Source organism: Chaetodon auriga, chromosome 17 (assembly GCF_051107435.1).
Source record: "Chaetodon auriga isolate fChaAug3 chromosome 17, fChaAug3.hap1, whole genome shotgun sequence".
In the NCBI taxonomy this organism is placed as follows: domain Eukaryota; kingdom Metazoa; phylum Chordata; class Actinopteri; order Chaetodontiformes; family Chaetodontidae; genus Chaetodon; species Chaetodon auriga.
In genome coordinates, this window is record NC_135090.1 from 14,417,779 (window position 1) to 14,438,920 (window position 21,142).

The following is a 21,142-nucleotide window of genomic DNA, read 5'->3' on the forward strand; positions in this document are numbered from 1 at the left end:
TGCAGCGATGCTTATACCATCGTTTGGCAGATTACTGTGTGGATTACTACACTGCATGGTCTCTTATTTCTCAGTGATTAACTATGCCAGTAACACAGTGTTAGGTGGGGTGATCCTGATGTGGGTGTTTTGTGAATACTCTGCTTACTCTGTTCAGCTTTGGTTTCTGCAGCAGCACCTGCGGCTGGCACACAAACCTCTTCTTGTTATTTGGAGATACTCTAGACTGTCAGTCCCTATCATATAATATTATACTGACATCCAGTGGCGGACTTAGGCTGCCTGAGGGGCAGGGAGAAAAAAAACAAATATAAAAAGCGCACCACCTGCATTCAGTGAGGCACCGGCATGATGCAAGGGCAAAACAGTTCCAAACCCTGATTATGATTAAAATTGTTCTATTATGTGACTCAAATTAAAGTGTAACTACTTCACCTCCATCTAATTTAAGGCCAACCAATTTTCTAGCATGTCGGGCAGCCTATATGGCACTGTATCTGGTTTTGTCCGTTTTACAGGCGCTCATTAGTGCAATGTATTGTGTTTTCTCCACTTGAAGGGCACTCTAGAGGGCACTTTATTATGTTATCTTGCACAGTGGGCCACCTTAGATAAGACAGAACTTTATTTATCTCCAAGGAGATTGTTGTGCAGTGGTTTGCTGCACAAAGTAGGAAAGAGTACAAATATGAAATATCAATAAATGCTCAAATCTAAAATGTACATGTTGCCAAAAAATATAAACAGGTTACACACAACTAAGCTAAAAATAAATAAATAAGAATAATATATGAAGAGCAGAAAGAAACAGAAAGCAACTGCTGATGGCTGCCGCTCGTACAGAGCTTGAACCAAAAGTGAAGAAGAGGCCACTTTATCAAGTTTTATCTGCCATAGGGGCATCGAAGAGGGAAACTTAGTCCACTAGTGCTGATATCACACAAGAAAAATGTGATAAAGTCACTAAAAATGGGTAAAATAAACATATTACTATTAAATGATATGATAAAGATAATGTTGGGTATACACCACATAGTACACAAGGTGTAAATACAACAACAAATCACAAGTTACAATACGAAAATTTCAATGTGAAATCAAAATGAAAAGCTACAGTGCAGTATTTTAAGTCACACGGCATTTTCAGCATATCTAAGTTACCAAACTGTTCCACAGCATGTTTCACGTCCAGACAGAGATATGACAGAATATTAAAGCTGACTTAAAATGATAAACTGTGAACTAATATTTTATTAATGATTTAGTTGGAGTACTTTTGCTGCTGTGTTCATGAACAGTATTAGTGAGTCTATCATTCATTGATGGAGTAGGGGCCCACAAACTAAGCTCCACCTTCCCTCCATGAGGCCTGTCCCGCCCCTGATTACACCGCATTAGTTGTCCCAAAGTGTAACTGGCAACCGAACATATTTTTATTCTTTAAAACACAAGGCCGAATTGTTGAGGTCGATGATGATAAACACTCTGCCTGTATGATAATAATGTTAAATTATTTTGCATTTCTATAACGCCACGAGCGACTGCTCACGCGACACTAAAGCAATTTCAGTAATGTGGTCTAAAACTAATTATTTTACTTGCACATAAGGTTTAATTGAGTTTAAATTAGCGTTTGTGTGCCCAGTGAAACACACCGACCAGAGGCTATTGTTAGAGTACATCCACCTTTGTATTTACACCACCACATAATCAGTAAAACTAACGTTCATTTAAATAAAACATTCGGCGCGCGCCCACCGGTCACTTCCTCACTGAGTGGCAGCGAATGGGGCAGAGCCGCGCGCACGCACAGATCACTCGTCCTTGTTATTAACGTTAATAACGTTATCTCTCGCGTCACTCATGTCCGCAACAACGACGGCGGCCGCTGCTGCTGCTGCGGAGGGGGAGGGCGGGACTGCGGTTCAGGTGCACCGCTGTGATTGAAAGACGGTGAAGTTTCCACGCCGCGGAAGAGCAAGAGATGAGCCACCCGAAGTGAAGGACGGCGTCCTGATTTGTCGATAAGAGTTAATCTGTTAAACGTAGTTCGCCATCGTTGTTTTTTTTTCTTCCAAATCGGTGATGGGATTCTTTGAGGAGCGACCTGCCGTCGGACCCCTCTAAGGTAAGGAGTGAAGCTGAACGACGGTGAACTAACAAAAGATAGTGTTTGGAGCAGGAGGGGGATGCTGGTAGCGGTAGTTTGTACAAGTGTGGCTGCTCTGCTTTTGGACTTTGTGTGGGCGAAAGTTGACTACAACATCCCGTCGGTTAGTTAGTCCGTAACATGGATGTCAGTTTTAGTCCAACACTCGGTCAGGTCGTGTGTCCTCTGAATCCCGGGGTCGGAGCAGGCTGCTACCAGCGACTGACACAAGTCTCCTGACTGGAGCCCCCCCACGCTACCATCATCATCATCATCATTACTGGGCTGTTATCAGCATCTTTACCGCGGTTTTGGCGCAGCTGTGAAGCCGCTATCAGTGAACATTGTCAGCGCACGCAAACTTGTGCTAAGTGAGTGCAAACGGGACAGACAACAAGGCTGCCATTGTACCGGATCAGCGGCGGATTAACGGAATTCCTTTTCTCTGCACTGTCTGAATGGCCTCCAGTCTCTCCGCTTGCCTGCCTGCCTGCCTGCCTGCCTCTGTGGGTATCACATCTTGATTTCTAGCTGCTTCCACCTCTGGCACTTGATAGAAACAGCGAACTAAATAGACCTCACAGCCAGCAGCCACCAAGCCAAACATGTCCATCTGAGCTGTTGTGAAACATGTGGATGGGACAGTGCTGGTAGTTATTGTTATCAGGGCTTGTGGCTGAAAAAAGGGGTCATTAGTGAGCACTTGGGCTGCAACTGGTTAATTTTCATTACTGATTAATCATTTAGTCATTTTTATTTAAAAAAAAGTGGGAAATACCAGCCACAAATTCCCATAGTCCAAGGTGACATATTTAAATCGCTTGTTTCGTTCGACCACGATTGAATTCACAGTTACCCAACATACAGAAAAGCAGCAAATCCTCACATTCGATAAGCTGCAACCAAAGAATGTTTGGCATTTTTGCATGCTAACTGACTGAAATGATTAACAAATTCTCTAAATTGTTGCCGATCCACTTCTTATTTCATCACTGGACGTGCAAGGCGACACACTTGGGCTGCAACTGAAGATTATTTTCATCATCGATTAATCTACCAGTTACTTTCATGATTAATCATTTAGTGTATAAATTGTAACAAATTTGTTAAAAATGCTCAGAGCCCAAATTCACATCTCATTATGGCTCATTATATCCAACCAACAGTCCAAACACCAATTTGCTTCCATAAATAACAAAGAAAAGCAGCAAATCCTGACACTTCAGAAGCTGGTACCAGCACTGGCCTTTAAACCCTGGTTGTATGCAGTTAGTAAGCAGGAGAGGGCAAAAATGTGTCAAGTGGGTCTTCAGGATGTTGTTTTTCTGTCCTGCTGATAAAAAGCTTCTTGTCCCATGACTAATCATCTCTGTTAAAGATTGTTATGTGGACTAAAAAAGTGTAATTACAGCCCTGAGGCAGTGAGACATGATAGCGGTTGTAGCTCTTCTATGTTCGAGTACTCAAAGACAATAAACAAACACAGATTTGTCTATTCCTTGCTCCTCCACCCCTCCCACCCTCCTTACATACACTTGCACATCATGCACAACATGCACCATGCCCCCCCTCCGCATGTGGCCAACCAACATGTGGGGAGGTAATCCCAGCTATTAGGGTAATCTCCTCAGTACGACGATCAATAGGGGAGGGTGTGCGTCGGCTACCAGACAAGAGTAGCGGGGGGACAAAATTTGCGCTAAAGAAAAATGATTTAATCATCCAGATTAGGTCAGGAGGCTGGGGTCTGGACAGGGGCTTGTTGCTGGACGGGGGGAGGGGTGCAGACAGCAGACATGAAGATGTGTGGGGCAAGGCCATCTCCACTTTGGACAGCTCCCTCATGTGACAATGGACGGACACATTTTGTTTTCCTTAATCTGGAATGAATGAGAACAACAAAAATACGGCTTCACATTTAGAAAAATAATCACCATGTCCCATTATGGGATGGCTATCAGAGTGTCCGTGTAAGGAGGAAGGAAGTATTGGTGCATCTAGATTGTAAGAGAAGCCAGACAGCCACACAAACACATGCTGCACAAAATTGAGGCTACAGAAAGACAAAATCACGCCATTTGGCTTTAGCTGCATTTCATAAAATGCTGCAAATTACATTTTGTGTCTTTAAAAGAGCTGTGAGGTACTTCAAGGAGAGGAAACGGCAAAGGGAGAAAACCCGGGAGAAATAGGTGAAATGCTGTGGTTCCCGTGAATACATTGTGAAGTAGTTAAAACGCAGCATGTGCCGGTGGCTTGCATCCAAAATATGGCCTTTTTTTTTTTTTTTTTTTTTTTTTAAACTTCGTATGAGTTTTCTCACCATTTACAAGAAGTTGCAGACAAGCCAGTAAATTGCAGCAGTTATATCAACAAAATTAAGATCCTTCTGAAAAGCTACAGTATGTCATCACCTGCTGATTCCTCAAAAACTTAATTTTGTTGCTGTAATTATAAAGCATTTAACTCCTGTAATACCCTGTTATTACACTTATATCTTAAGGTAAAACTCGGGCCTGTTTTGGCTCCGCCTCCAGCTCGATGTGCAGATTTTGAAGTCAAAATGAATGTAAACAAAAAGCACCTGAGCAGGTTCACTATATAATATATCACGTTTCAAGCAGTAAGAATTACACTTAAATATAACTGCACCGGGCCACAAGTCTGCAAAATATGAGAATCTGCCTAGTGTGTGCACATACATGTGCACGTTCTTGCTGAGTATGCATCCTCTCGTCTGATGTTATAACCTAACAGCAGAGCATACAGATGGACCACATACTGGATTCAGAGCAATTTTAACATATGCTAGCTGTCTCGCCCATGTTGTCTTTGCCTGCATGGGGTGTGTTGTTCAAGCTACCTGGACCTCAGGGCCCAAAGTATTAAACACTTAAAGTGACCATATGTAAACAGATGGAAAAGAAAGCACACAGAAAAAGATATGTTTTGAAAGAACAAAAAAGTATTAATCTAGAAAATTGATTTAATTAGAGCTGAAACCATTAGTTGATGTGTTGCCAAAACATCAGTGCTTTCAGATTTTAAATACGAATATCTGCATTTTTCTGTGTTATGCCATCGTAAAGTGAACATATTTGGGTAAGAAAACATTTTAACTATGTCAACTTCGGTGCTAGGAAATTATAATCACCATTTTTCTCTATGTTCTGGCATTTTATAGGCCAAACTATTAATGAAGACGTTTCAGTCATGCTCAAACATGTCAACGCATTCTGTTAAAATATGAGTAATCAGTGCATTTCTCAAGTATGTCTTAAAGATCAGGAAAATGAACCGCTGACAAAGGATTCACTTCAAGGTCCCTATAATTGTTTATTTGAATATCGCTTGTTTTTATGAAGAGTATCATAATCTGATTAAAGTGAGGTACTGGTTTAATGCAGTGCAGCATCCCAGTGTTTAACACAGTGCAGTAAACCAAAACTAAATTTAGTGGAACAAAGTATTGAATGGGTTTTGTGATGACTCAAATAGGTGACTGGGAAAAAAAAAGGACTTGCCCTTTAAGTCTCCAGTGGAGGAACTGGAGTGCAAACACCGGCAAAATGTCCAGATGGAAGATGGGAGGGATGAGTAAGGCGTCCACAGATCCCTTCTGCTTGGCCCCATTGAGACAGAGGGAGACGAGATTGGATGGGTCTGAGGGAGTCAGGTTACTATCGGCCCATTCTACTCCAAAGAAGCGGTGGTGTAAAAGATGCAATACCCCTATGGGAAACCTAATCCAGACCCTGCTGCCAGCTGTCATTCTTCTGCTCCAGGGTAAAATCGCTAAGCAGGTATCGCCTTACCCTTCAATCCTTACCTTAATCATAGCAGAAAATACACACATCGTTCTCTACTACAAATCAACATCGCCTTTGTAATTTGAGAATTTTGATCTTGTGCACTGATAAAGACCTACGTGACAAAAGAGCAGCCCCATCTTTAGACATGAGATTTTGCTGTAGGTTTATTGCAGTGAACAGTTCTTATTTTAAACACGTCACATATGAAGTTATGGCATTTTGTATTATTTTCTAAAATCAATCCCAGATTCTTATCCAAATCATAGATGAGAAACATTAGCACATTAGCACAGAGGTACATTATACTATGAGTATTGCAGTATAACATGTGTATTAAATTCTTGTAGCCAGTCAAAGCTCACATTAAGATGAAGTGACCTTATCACAACAGATCAAGATGGTGAAGATAAAAAGGGAGCAACAATGAATTAAGCAAATCCTTATCTGGTATTTGATCTACAACCATTTCATACTCAAGATTTGATGGGATTAATACTTTATTGCTGAAATGATTTACAAGATTATTTTATTAGTCAATTCAATCTAAGGTCAATTGGTCACAATTACTGTCAAAAATAGGCATTTTTTGTGCAAGATTTGATTCATTCCAGCTTCTTAAAAAGCTTAAGTGTGATTATCTGATCTTTCTTTTGTCCAACTAACAGTCCAAAAACCAAATTTATTTAGATTTAAGAATAAATCAAGTATGACTGTCACGGTCTCATTTGTCAGGTCAAACATATGAGCGACATTGTTTCTTTTTCTAATTTCTCTTTAACAAACACAGTGTGGGTCAAGTCACTTTTCTGCGGCTTCGAGCTTTGGAGGATGACACTGTACCATAATGTCCTCTATATATTTAATCTGTGTTAATCTGTTGTGTTTTCTGTTGCATTGGCAGTGTGATCTACATTAAGGTTTGACTGAAATGAATGATGGTGTTAAAATTTGCACCTGACAGAGGAAGCGGGTCGAGCAAAAGATGGCAGGAAGAACCAGTCAGGTGAAAGACTGAAAGCAGAGTGATAGAGAGACATAAAGGGAGACAGCGCGAGTCTGAGCTGACCTTGCCATGATAATCTAATCCCTGTCGAGAGTGCTTTTTTTAGAGAGCAAGTTAATGCCAGCAGATTATACTCCAGTGTCTCCCACACTAGCCAATCCACACTGAAAAGAGAGTGGGTCCGTCGTGGATCCTCAGACCTACCACAGCAGATAAATTAACATCAGTAATAGAAAGCAAAATGACAACGCGCCTCTAGAAATCGCATCTCTTCGTCTTTGCCTTTCTGCTCTCAGCGGCATTGTTCAGCTCCTTTTTGACATCTGCATTTCGGGCTCCTGCATGGCCTTGTGTAGATTTTTTTAAGAGTGACTGTTCACATTTCCACACAGGTGAAATCTCTGCCAAGAACCTCTCTTCTCTTTGTCAGCTCCCCTTCCCGTGTGTGCCCGTTACAGCACGAAGGGGCATCCACTATAAAAGGCCACTCATCGAGCAGCTCATCTCATGCTATGAAGAGTAATCCCTGTATATGTTGTGTAACCGAGTGGAGGGTTGGACAAGGAGGGGGATGGGCACGAATGTGCGCAAGTTTGTCCGTGCTTGTGACTGTTGAGCTCATGGCTGTCTAATCTCTTAGGTACATTAGGCTGTTCGCCCACAGTACTGTGCTGCTTCACTGTTGTTCATGCAGTGAAGTCATTCTAGGAACAGTGTTTGGCCTTGACTGCTACTTACAAGTTATACATTGGACCCAGACTGTAGTATATGTGTCAGTCAAATCACATTGTGCTCATTATACTGTACAGCACAGAAGAGTGTGCCTTATAATAGGAAAATAGTGCAAGATTGGGACTGACATCACTTTCTATGCCTCATTTTCTGTTACTTTTTTTAGCACTTTGCTCTAGCGTGGTTGTTTTGTGGTCACAGGGCACCACAGCCTTGACAGCGTGCTCGTCATTTGAGTCACTTTGTCATTTCTGTGAACTTTTTGTGAACTGAGCTGAATGTTGAGCATGCTAACTTGTGTTGGATAGTCATTAAACATGTCATCCCGTGCGAGCACCTGGGAGCGTGTGTTGACTCCCCTACATCTGGAAGGAGTCATCTTCAACTGCATCAGCAGTGAATCAGCAGAGAATACATTTTCTGCATACTTGCCTCAAAACAGTAAAGAGATAAGAAATCTGTTTTTTTCCTTTGCCGGAGCATCATTCTGCACAGGTGTTCAGTATGGCTGACTGTCAGGTCTTGTGACTACTTAATTTATTTCATGAAGACACTTCCAGTATGACTTTGTAAAAAAATTAAAGATTTGTGCACATTTCAGAAAGTTGCTCAGGTGTTATTGATCCTTCAGGTTCAACGTAGGTTTGCAAGCTAGGGCCAAATTTGGGGCAATTTACCATTAGATGCAGTAAAAGATTATTTACTGTGCTTCATCTCATTATTCAAAATACAGCATTTGTATCCAGTGTAAATTAGTTCTTAGAGTTGCACATTTTAAAAGTAGGTCCCAAATGTTGTTTGCGTCATGGTCGTTGTAACAGACAGCTGTTTTCACACAAGTGAATCTTTCAGTAAACTGACACTCTTCCAAAAAGGAAATATATACAGCATGCAGCGTTGGTGATGCTATAGAAACATGAATTAATCATTACACATTGCCTCCTGCAAGTTGTAACCACCAACATGTTCCACTAGAACATTAACAGTCGAGTCTAATAATCTAGTTTCTTTTGCAGTGACTTTGCCTTCCGTGTGCAGTTAAATATACATGTTTGTGAACAGATATCAGCTGATACAGTAGCTAACAGAATGACTTGATTTTGTGCATGCTTTTACAGTTCCCACAGCAGAGAGGTTTCTGAATTTTAGGAGAGCTGAAAGGACTTAAAGGAAAAACAAAAATCTTTGAAAATATCCTCCCTTTGTATTTAGACTACATTTGCTCACTTTGTGTATTAGTTCTGTTTTATGCCTCAGTTGTGTTTTCAGGTGGTGCAAACAGACAGGATTATTGGACACAAAACAGTAGATGCGAGCTGAGGCTTAGCGAGTGGCTATGGCTTTGAACACTAGCATAAGGACAGTCACATGCTATCTCCAGTCAGGGGTATGTTGGCACAGGCTTGATGCTGGTTGTTGAGAATATTTGGATGACTTCAGCACACACACACACACACACACACACACACACACACACACACACACACACACACACACACACACACACTTGCACGCGCACACGCACAGTCATGGGGTTGAGGCATATTTACTTCCACCAGTCTACAGTAGCAGAATTTTGCAGAGATTAGCTATAGGTGGACATCTATTTCTCCCAAATAAAGAGAAGGTATTTAGGATATTTTGGCGCGTGGGATGCGACAGTATCTTGCAAAGTAAATTCAGGGGAAATGCTATTTCCAGATCCCGGCAGGAAATTGCACCCACAGTTTCAGTGCAGCACCCAGGCGCAGCACACACATACGACACACCGGCAGTGGATATTTTCATGCAAGTGCGCGTGCACGCACACACACACAGACACACAGACATATACACACACACATCACAACACATAGGCTCTCAGCATCAGTGCCCTGACCATAGGGAGTTTGTGCTGAGCTGGTTGGGACGTCAGGATGAATCAATGCGAGGACAGCTGACTGGACATGCCTATTCATCTGCCAAAGAAAAGAGAGAGAAAAAGGGAGCGAGGGATTCTAAAAGAAATGAGTTAAGCCCTGGAGCAACATGTTTGGCTATCTGCATTACTTTACAGATCCTCCAAAGGGCTCGCAGTATTTATGGCATGAAAGCAGAAGAGGTGGAAAAGATATCGACGTACAAGGGGGATGGAGGGGGGATAGATTATTTACTAGGATTGACTTTTGCTGTTAAAAATGCAGTAAACATATTTTGTTTAACACAAACACCACAAATTTCTTGTATGATTGGGCAAGCAGGATATTGCTGATGCAAATATATAGCACACGTTAAGCACATAGACCGCTTTGACAAAGGCATAAGCTCACACTGTAGAGGCGGCTAACTCCATACTGATGGCCCGTTTATTCCCATCTGTTGCCCTCAGCTCTCTGACTTTATCCCCATTGTGTTAACTCATTACATTCGCCTTAACCTTAACCCCTTAATTGCCACCCTCGAGTTTCTCTTGCACATCCTCCCCCTGTTGGAGACAGTGTGCCACATTGCCCATGCACTAATCTGATGGCGTCTGCCTTCCAAACACCTGCCATGTCCGGAAAACCCTCCTAAACTCCTCCCATATTGCACATACAACACCCATTCCAGCGTGAGCGGATCAGCACACATGACCGCGAGCGGGCAGGCAGGCATGCATGCAGACAGATGCGACCGTGGACGCAGATACAGATAGTTAGTCGGACAACCTCATCCCCTGAAAATCACACCAGAGTCAGTCTCTTTTTCGAGCCTTTATGTGTATGTGCACCTAGTTTTTCCTCGCATTCAGAGGGCTGAAGACAAACAAGTCGTCTTTTGTCCTGCCTCTTTGCCCAGACATGTATTTGAAGACAGTGACATGCAGGCCCAGGCCTCTTTGCTTTAACAATACCTCTCTCGACCCCCCAATGAGGGGTGGAGGGCCAGACATGAGGCGATGTGACAGTTCTGGTGCGGCCAACACAATAGCAGGTTTTTCTTTTGACTGCCTGGCTGGCTATACACCACAGAGTACTTTCTTTCACTATTAACAATCTAACAAACAGCCTAGTTTGCCTGAGGAACATGTTTAACCACATCAGATTGGACCTGTGCTGCATACCATTTTTCATGTAGAGTACAACAAATATCTGCTCCTGGATGGTTTAGTTCTGGTTTTAATCAGATGTCTCAGAACTTATAGAGCCTGATATATCAAACTTATCTTCCTGACTGATTAGATCATCGGCCTCACATTTATGAAGGTTTAATTCTGTGATATTTCTTCCATTATTTAAACAGTAATATTTCGAAATGCACCTTGTTACCTTTACTCTCAATCTTCTGTCAACACTTACTCCAGAAACAGGGCTGTTTGTGCCTGTATGAGAGCGTCTAAAATGAAGTTTGTTGATAATGGATTATTGATCCTGAATTAGAGTGGACTGCCCCTCTGGGCTCATCCTGGTTGGCCAGGAATGAATACATCTCTTCATGCTTCACCTAACACACTCAATTTAGGCACAGGAAACTAAAGGACTGACACACACGCATGTTGAGACACTGACCCGCGCTCTAATATGCACAGACAGGCGTCGCTCACCCACTAAGGGACAAAGGTTATTCTAAAATCTGTGTGATGCAAATTGCCGCTGTGGGCTATCTCTCTCAGTCCATGGTTTGTGGTTTTTACACACTGAGTGAAACTACCTTACACGTAAGCAGCTTCTGCTTTCATTGTTCGTGTATTTATAGCCACACCAGTCTCTGCATCTCTGGAAATGTTCTGTGTGCCCACGTATAAGCAAAAGGAAACAAAGAAATATGATTTTGCTCATCAGCTTTTTGAACAGAAAAAGTATATTTGTCCTCTGGCACTTCAAAATAGCGTGTTTAAGTAAAATTGCTGCCGTTTAATGATTAAAAATCATCTAAAAACTGTACATTTTATCTGCAGAACTATTAAAACAGGGGTGTCAAGGTTTGCTGAAATCACCTCATTTAATTAAATTTGAAATGAACTAAATTCTTAATGGCTGAGCTCTGTGTAGTACTCAGGGTTTGTAAGGCCACAAGCCAAAAACTAGCCAAAAAACAAGCCAAAAAATAGTACAAACAATTTGCATCATAATTGTAATCAAAACTAAATAACAGTTTGATGATCAGCTCCAGCTTTTACAGGTATTTCTAAATTGTGCCCCAAGAATTGAATGTTTTGTGCATAGAAAAGTTTTACAGATTGTATGTTTTATGTGTTTGGTCTTGAAAGTTATTGCTGTTCGGAAAAAAAAGAACATTAGCTTTATTTCTTCATTTCTTTTGTTTTATGTGCATCAATGTTTAGTGCTAAGTACATGATGATGATGTGCTGTGATGTAATTTGTGAATTTGGATCATAAGTTCACAAAGCTAATTTTTATTTCTCTTTCTATTTTCAGATCATCTTGCCCAAACAGTATGCAACTAGATAAAGAATCATCTCTTCAAAAATCAGAATGGAAACTAAAGCTGTGATGATTTGCAAGCTTCTGATGGCCGTTCTGAGAACTCACTAACTTTTGGAAGACAAACGTTGCATAGTTAGAGGATTTATTACACAGGTGTGGTTTTTGACATACCGCTGCTCCAGGAAAAGTAATGGAGACAGAAGAGAGGGAGGATGTATCACAAAAACCCACAGCTAATATAAAGGCAGAGACAGAGGAAGGTGTCACCTCGGGCCACACCTGTGGGGTGTGCGGTCGCAGCTTTCCCCTTCTCAGCTCTCTGTCCCAGCACATGAGAAGACACACACGGGAGAAGCCGTACAAGTGTCCATACTGTGAGCACAGGACGGCTCAGAAGGGCAGTCTGAAGGCCCACATTCGAAGCCATAAACTGGGCCTATTCAGCCATAATCTCAGTGACAAGGAGGCGGATGGAGATCAAGAGCAGACAGATAATGCTGAGACTGTCCCTCCCGAAACTGTCAGCGCATCTGACAGCGCTCACACTGTCAACGGGAAGGTGAAGAAGAAAGGAACTAAGAAAAAAGTGAAGGGTAAAGATGGCACTGAGGTGGCTGATGAGGCTGATGGTGGGTCCTGTACCTGCAGCATTTGTGGCCAGGTTTTCCCTCAGGTACTGCTCCTTAAAACCCACATGAAAAGGCACCGCAGCTCCCAGGATCACGGTTGCCGCATTTGTGGACGTCGTTTCCGCCAGGCGTGGTTCCTCCAAAGTCATATGCGCATTCACCGGGTCAAAGCCCAGCTAAGAGGTGGCAAAAGCAAGGAGCCGCCTGCCACCATCAATGAAGTTCCTCAGGACCCAGCATCACTGACAAATGAAGAGTGCCTCTATGAGCTCTGTGCTGGCTGTGGTAACTTCTTCTCAGACCGCAAGACACTGCGAATACATGAAAGGCTACATAAACCGAACCACAGCCGCACTCAGACACAAAATCCACAACCACAGGAAGATATCGAAGCCCCTGAAATGCACACCGCTAAGAGGCATTTTTTGGAATGCTTGAACCTCACATGTGTCGGACCAAGGGAAACCTCTGAGGAAGAGAACCTGGGCAGGCGGATTCCAGAGCTGGATCCAGTTTGTAGTTACCAAGCATGGCAGTTGGCCACAAGGGGACGACTAGTGGAGGTCACAGAGAAATGTCTGGGATGGGAGGAGAGGCTAGCAGATGCTGAGGTGGCATATGACACAGAAAAGGGCGAGTATGTACCCCTGAAGCAGGAGAAGAAGAGGAAGCAAATCGAGACCTCCAGCTCCAACATTAAGAAGATCAAGAGTGATACAAGACTTGATCAGACATCAAACAGCTTGGCTCAGACCAAAGGTGGTGACAAGAGGATTTGCCAGAAGGACCGTATTCTGTTGAACGGACTTGGTCATGCGTTTTATGAGGCGCTGCAGACTAAGAAAGTCAAAGATGTTCACTTCACACCTAAACAGACCAACAGCATCAGGAGCCAAGATCAGAAGGGTAAGGCATACACACCACACCATACTGCAATATCTGCGCTACAGTTTGAGAGTTCAAATTCCTTGAAAATGGGGATCAACAACCAGGTCCAGTTTGTGCTGAGGAGAGTTGTTTTGTTTTCAACATTGTACCATTTTTGTTTAAAATAAGATATCAAAGGTTATGTGTCATTTTATTTAATAAAAACTGCTGGCTTCAGCATAGACATACAAAATGTCTGTCTCTGACATTGCTGTAAGGTAAGCTAAACTTATCAGACCATCAGTGTGGATGTTCAGTACTCAGAGAACTCTGTGTTGGCTGCAGAAAGTAGAATTTAACATTGTACTGTGGAAAAGGGAGACCTCTAGTGAAGTTATGATTGAATTACAGCAACTGTAATTGCTCTTTTCAGTATTTTCAAGATTTATTTGCACACGTGAAACAGCTGGACTGAGAGCAGGTGCCATTTTTAGAAGATTTTCATATTGGAAAACAGAAATCAGTGTCTCTCAAACTGATAAAGAACAACAGTATAAATCCTGCTTTTGTGGCTGGCAAATGTCACACCGAGCCCACTGTTAAATAAAGACCTGAAATTAACTAGATTTAGAGCTGCCGCTTGAAAGGAATGGTACCTGAGCCATTTGCTTCCCCCATTCACAAATTCTTTGTTCAATCGGCATAAGATAACAAAATGATGAAGATAACAATCCAAAACTTGGCGTTTTAGGGAAATTCACTTTTTTAATCATCTTTAAGATTCATTATAAGCACGCAAATTCTGTGTATGTTCATTACATTTATTGTTTCTTCTGCTCTTACCTACAGATAAAAAAACATACTTCTGTGAGCACTGTGATTTTCACACTGTTGACGCATCACTACTCAGGTCTCACCTGCACAAGCAGCACCAGGACCTCCCGGGTCCCTACAGTAAACACAACACCATTTTGGACAACATTAGCCAAAGTGGTTCCAAAGCCTCAAGATACATGGACTACCTCAGAAACAGGAGTGTGTTGCTCAGTCAGCCATACTGGAATCCTTACACATGTCCACCAGGCCAGGGCTCAGCAGAGTCAAACATTAAAACAGAAAAGTCCAATGGCACTGAGGTCAAGGGGCAGGGACAAACTACTACTACTAATGATGCCGGAAGTCTCCTTAATCTGTCTTCATTGCCAATAAGTGAAGGAGATGGCACTGTAAGTTATCCAGTAAAAACAGAGGGCCTGGTGAGACATCAGTGCCCATATTGCGCCCACACTACCAACTACCCAGAAGTGCTGTGGATCCATCAGCGGGTTTCACACAGGGTGGATGGCAGCAGCTCCATGGCACCCAAGTGGGCACCCAGCACTAACAGCCTCAAGAGTTTAAAGGCAGGTACTACCCAGTGGAGACGCACAGGACCTCCACCGTTCCTCGAAGGCAAGGACTGCCCTGCTTTACCTGCTCCAAGAACTCAGCGCACACAGCCTCCAGGTCATGCAACCCACAGCAGCAGCAACAGCAGCAGCAGCAGCAGCAAGCACTCAACCCCCAAGACCCAATCAAGTGTTCCCAAGTCCAAGCATCAGTCAAAGGACTCACGCTCTTCAGATGGGACACAGTCTTCTGGGAGGATGGGACTTCTACCTCAAAAAAAGTCTGGTGAACATAAGCATGCAGAGGAGGGTGGAAGTAAAAGCTCCAGCGCCATAGCTACTTCATCGAGCAGTACTGTGCACGGCAAGAGTGCCCCTACTTTCCAGCCTACAAGCAGCCCCAAACACAGAAGCCACAGAGCTGCAATGGAAGCAAACTTCCCACAGGAGGGTTTGGGTTTTATGTTAGCCAGAAATCATGGCGGAACTTCATCAAGCACAGCTGCAGATCGACCCCATGCCCGCAGGCAGTCATGTGACACCTCGTCAGGTCCTAAGGGTCCTGATCTGTGGGCTGCCATGAACATGTGGGGTCACAAAGCTTATTTAGAACCACTGCGTTTTGCTCAGGGAAAGAATGAATCAACAGGAGAAATGCCAATGGACATTGATATTTTGAGTCTCCTAAAAAACTACAGTCCCCACGACCTGGCTGCTCTTTACCAGCACTGGGGCTTTGTTGATCCCAGGATTGATCCACAAGGTGAGGAGGAGTTTTGTTTTTGTGTTTAATTTACTGGTGAGGGGCAGGTGAATAACTGAATATGGATTTTTTTCAAGATGGAGGCCAGAGCTGATCAAAAGCTGTCTGATTGCTAAAGTTTACATTAAACAATAGTGAGCGGTGAGCACAGGACCTTTAAAACTGGCAACCCACTGAGAGTAACTTCTCATGGTCAACATCAGGCCTTCGTTTTAAAACTTGAAAATGAGACATGACCCGAGTATTTGTGTTTATGCGCTCTTTTTATACTTTTATTTTCACAGCACTGTTGCAGTTAAATGGAAATTTTGGAAAAGAAGTCCACTCCACCTCTGAAGCTTCCAAACAAGTAGGTTTTCTTTGCAGTAGCCACTGATATTGTAGTTTTGGTCTCAAGTATTAAAAAACAAGATTCTAGGCTCAGTCAGGTGATCTCTTTGGAATGGGCGGATACAAAGGTCCAGACTCAGGCGAGGTTCACCCACAAATGATATACATTTAATAAGCCTGCCTATTGTTTAGACTCTCCTAATCATATAATCAATAACTAAACTGATTACAATGAGATGCATCAAGTTAAATTTTGTCATCTACTGTATGTCCATGTACTTAATGAATTGCCAGCCGGGCTGGTTGTCGGGCAATGTTTTTGTTTACATGAGAGATTTTAGCTTAATTACAGTTAACCTAAAGCGAATATCTCTAAACAGACCAGATCCATCAGTTCACTTTTTAAAATTAAGAACAGCATAAAAGTCCTTCTCTCCCTCATGTATGTACAGTACATCTTCACCAGCGTGTTGCTGTTGTCTTGTCTGTACCTTGTCTGTGTCTGAATACAGAGTGTCACTTCTGTGCACACGTGCGTCTGCGTATTTTCATGTGTTTGCGTGCGTGACTGTCAGCTTCCACAACCCGGCTGTCTCTTCCTTCTCGTTTTCGTACGAGAGGCTGACAGGGATGAGGCAAACACATAATAAAAAAACATTGTTGTCCCCCTCAGGGTAAAACTCGCCCAGCATCTCCATATGGTGTGTCATCAGCCTGTCAGTCAGGCCTACCCTGATGCTACCTACAACTGTTCTTGCTCTCTCCTCTTTCCCCTAGAGTAATATGTGGGCAACTTTTTAAGCACTAGAGATGGGCAGTATCTCAGTCTGTAGGGGTGAGGAATTACAAATCAGGCAAAACCAACATGGACAACACTGTGGGGGATGTTAACCAGAAATTCTTGAACATATTGTATTACTATAGTAGCTAACAAATTGTGAAAGATTTGATGTTTTATTTTCTTTCTTATACACGTTTTTTGTGTCTTATGGTCTCTAAATTTTCATTTTTAAGAAAAAACAGACTTCTCTCTGTCTCTATGTGCAACTTTACATTACAGAGACATTGTAGTTGCAGGTTAGGTGAAATGTATTTTGATATGTATATATTTCATTAAGGCCATGAACATTAAATGCATTTTAAATATAGTTACTCTAAGAAGGTTTCGCGTCCAAATATATATTGATGACATGTTTTAATTGAGTAGGTTGTCATTACGCTGGCCAAAAGTGTTAGCCAGTGTTGTTAAATGTGCATCTAATTTTTGCAAATCTCAGTAAACAATTAATGCATGTTATATTATTTTGTCATTCTTAAACCAGGTTAGTCAAGAATCTACTTTTTGGTCAATACCTGTTGCACACAAATGCAAATTAACCATCTTAAAAGTACAAGCCCAGGCCTACATATGACAGGAGAGAAAATAAGCAAAAGCACTATATTTTTAAGAAATAAAAACTTTGATTATAATTCTAATAACAAAGATTAAAAAACACCTCACAAAATCCACAAAATAAATTTACAACTAAAAATGTGTAAACCTGATTCAAATGTTTCTCATTAATTGATACCTCCTGTTGAAAATACATGAGCGATCGCTGAGTGGAACAAAATAAAACAGTATCATTAACTGTCTGATGATTTGAAGTAAATTTGATGATATTAAGAAATATGAATGTTTCAGATTGAGATTTCAGAAAGGATTGTTGATAGTTTGACAGTATTCACACACACTGTGTTGTTTGATGAGATCTAACCTTCGTGCTTCACACTTGTCTCCTGCAGGTGAACAGCCGCTCCTCTTCATCCTCAGGGTCTCTTCGTAAAGGAACGTGAACACACATTGTGTTCTTGTTGGCTTCCAGCCTGCACGATAGTGCTGAACAGAGGCCTGCTGTTCTTTCAAGGAACCAGCCATAACTCCGAGCAGGACAGGGGCACTGGATAATGCACAATATATGCAAAGCAATGAGGAGGAGTCTTATTATTTTGTAATATGGTTGTTTAATTTGAAGTGTTACGCATGCTTTTGTTTGTTACGAGTGTAGATATGTTAGGAACAAAAACACACATGAAGACGTGTTCAGAGGAAATGAGGTAGAACTGCTTGAGCTGATTGTAAAAACTGAAAACGCTTAGCGGGGGGGGGAAGGGACCCCAGCTTAGGAGGAAGTGAAATGTTTGCAAGGATAAAGAGGACATTATATTGGCTACAGGCCCACAGATATCAGTGAAAAATGAGCTCTAGCTGCTGAGATCCATGCAAGAAAAACACCAGATCTTGTGAGTTTCAAGAGTGGACGCCACCAGAAACACTTCTAAAGATGTAAGCTGTGAACTGAACATTTTACTCCACTTTTACCTCCATATTTATGTTTCAGTTTGTTGATTTTATGGAGCCTACAAACATGTCCTGTTTTGGTTTTTGGTTTAAAGTTAGTACCGTATTTGATTGTCCGAACATTCACAAAACGCAACGGGGCACTTGAATATACACTGCAGCTAAGATATTGTCACAGAATTATTGAAATTGTGATATAAGTGTGGCCAGTTGTCACCCATCACTATGTTTTTGTAAGTGTAGTGCTGGTAAATTCAGAAGAGTCAAGTAAAGCGCTCAGTCACAGTTACTTTCTCTTCAGTTAAACCAGTAGAGGTCCACGTCCACATTCTCAGTCATAAATGAGCAAAATTACAAGACAATATGGCACCTTGGGATGCTTTAATTAGAGCTAAATCTGACCAGAATCCAGGCTTTAGCACCATTAGCTCATTATCCCACACACGTGGAGAAACGAGATGCACTCGTCATTTTATCATTCTCAAACTGGACGTCTAAAAAGCTCTTCAGCCCACAATCACAAGACTTGCATTGACTTCAACTCAAATAACTGGCAAAAAATATTTCTCTATGGCATTTTTTATGTACCTTTTATGCAAATACAATAAATTCTGGACATACTTTTGACAGAACATGAGCATCGCCACCCCAGACATTTGACATTTGGTATTTCTTTATGGAAATTCAATCTTGATCACTATATGCTCCAGTATACCCACATACACGAGTGCTGAAGGGTATATCAGCCGTCTTCTGTCTTCTGCTACAATCTGTAGTGCCAGTAACCAAATTAACTGCCTGCTCACCTCCAGTTTACAGCCGCAAAGAATACAACTTCATGTAAAATCATCAACAACTAGGGTCCATGTCAAACAGTGGGAGTGGGACCATGGTAAGTCCAGAGCTATTGCCAAACATAAAGTCTGGAATGGGCAATTGGTTCATGTGAGAAATCTAGAGAAGTTTACCTAAATTGGTGGCCAGTCTGTCAAACCAGTGTCAAAATGTCCAATTCACAATGAAATGTGGTGTCCTGCTTTACAAAAGTTAGAAATTGAAATTCTTACAAATTGTCCTTTTTTTCTCTGATCTGACAGATAACATAAACATCTGCACTCATTTCACATCGTGCTAGTGATGTAGCAGTTCGATGCTGTGATTATTTTTTTTTAGATGTAGAAACTGTAGCGATAATTTCTGCTGATGTGGCCCTGCTTTACATCTGCCGGTCAAGCTACGAAAAAAAGACCGAAAAATATTTGTTTCTTGAAATTCACCTCATTCTCGATTTGTTTTCATGTGTTTCCTGTTTGCAGATTTGTTTAGTATGTTTATATTTTAGTTCTGCCTCAGTGTATTCATCTCCCATAGAGAAATAGTCTATGCATTTGACAAAAAAGCCATGAACTTATGGATTCTTGGGAGATCTTGAGAATACATAATTTATTACTGGAGTATTGACTTTGATCTGTGTGGAAAAGTGTTTTTGATAAATATTGTAAATTTATTAAATGGTCTTTTTTTGTTTGCTAAGAGTGAAATTTTAACACTCACGTACTTGATATTTGTAGTAACAGCAGAAAATGTTTGAAAAAAAAAAAGGATTTTTGAGGTCAGAGGGTCAGTAGGGAGTGATGCTCCTGCGGGACGTTTTATCGAGCCTGTGATCCAACAGCTGTCTGCAAAGGTGCTGCTGCAGACAGTTCAGCGGTGGAGGAGAGACGGGAAACAGTGAGACAGCAATTTTTATGCAAGTCTGAACGTTTATGCAAAGCCGACGCTGAAAGCTGAGCTCTCACTGGGTTCATTTTTGTGACTATGTAAACATGTTTCATAGTTAATGATGATGTTGGTATCAGAATTTCTATTTTCACCAGTTCCACATTTTGTCTGACTGTAAAAATATACAAATAAAGTTGGTCAGTGTAGATTTACATTATAATAGTGCTGTTGTCATTAACACACACACACACACACACACACGCAGATCCTCGTCCTCTTTACTCCACCCATAGATGCAGGGAACCTGTGATGAGGCATCACAAGAACACATGCTTCATATTACGGGGTTAAAAGCAAAAAAGCAGAAGAAACACTGACATAAACTGAGATAATATATATAATATAATAATATTGTGCTCATCACTGTCTTTAAGAAAAAATAGGCTTGTCCTCACTAGCAACAAGAAGCGAAAGCACACTTTTGTCTTTTGTTTATAAATGCATCGAACTAAAGCTGCCTCAGTTGATTATATCGTTTCTCAGATTTAAAACTTGAAAGTCTCGTCCCATTGGAGGAACTGAAACCTTCCATTTTGGACATTTTAGAGACGAGTGTGATTGTTTCTGATTCTTGAGTGTGTCTGGCTGTGTTTTGCACAGGTCAGGTGAGATGCTGATCTCAGTAAGATCACGCAATTAAATACTACTACAAACAATGTCTGGCCTCATCCTTGCTGCAGTTCCCTGCTTCTACCAGTAGATGGCGGGCAATATCAAGAAATAGAGGAGCTGCCCTTGTAACAAATTCCACTCCTCTTAGTCATTTTACTTGCTCGCTATATTTCAATTCTAATCTTTTTAACCACTAACCCATAAAAACATGTGCCCTAAACCTTCCTCTATAAAGCAGCCCTGTATACAGCTCGACGTAGCACAAAAACAAACCTTCAAATCATGGATGAGGCCATTTTTTTTCCCCCATCAACAGACAGATATTGGC

At 41.7% G+C, this 21,142-nt stretch overlaps 1 protein-coding gene across 1 annotated transcript; it reads left to right on the plus strand.

The window, feature by feature from the left end:
• The first annotated feature begins 1,759 nt into the window (after positions 1-1,759).
• Positions 1,760-20,359, plus strand: LOC143335292 (zinc finger protein 516-like). The gene is made up of 5 exons (XM_076754591.1): positions 1,760-2,128; positions 12,094-13,637; positions 14,448-15,749; positions 16,034-16,098; positions 17,865-20,359. Exons 2-5 carry the CDS (start codon positions 12,293-12,295, stop codon positions 17,913-17,915), a joined length of 2,763 nt encoding a protein of 920 aa, XP_076610706.1. The 5' UTR covers positions 1,760-2,128; positions 12,094-12,292; the 3' UTR covers positions 17,916-20,359.
• Positions 20,360-21,142: the final 783 nt, after the last annotated feature.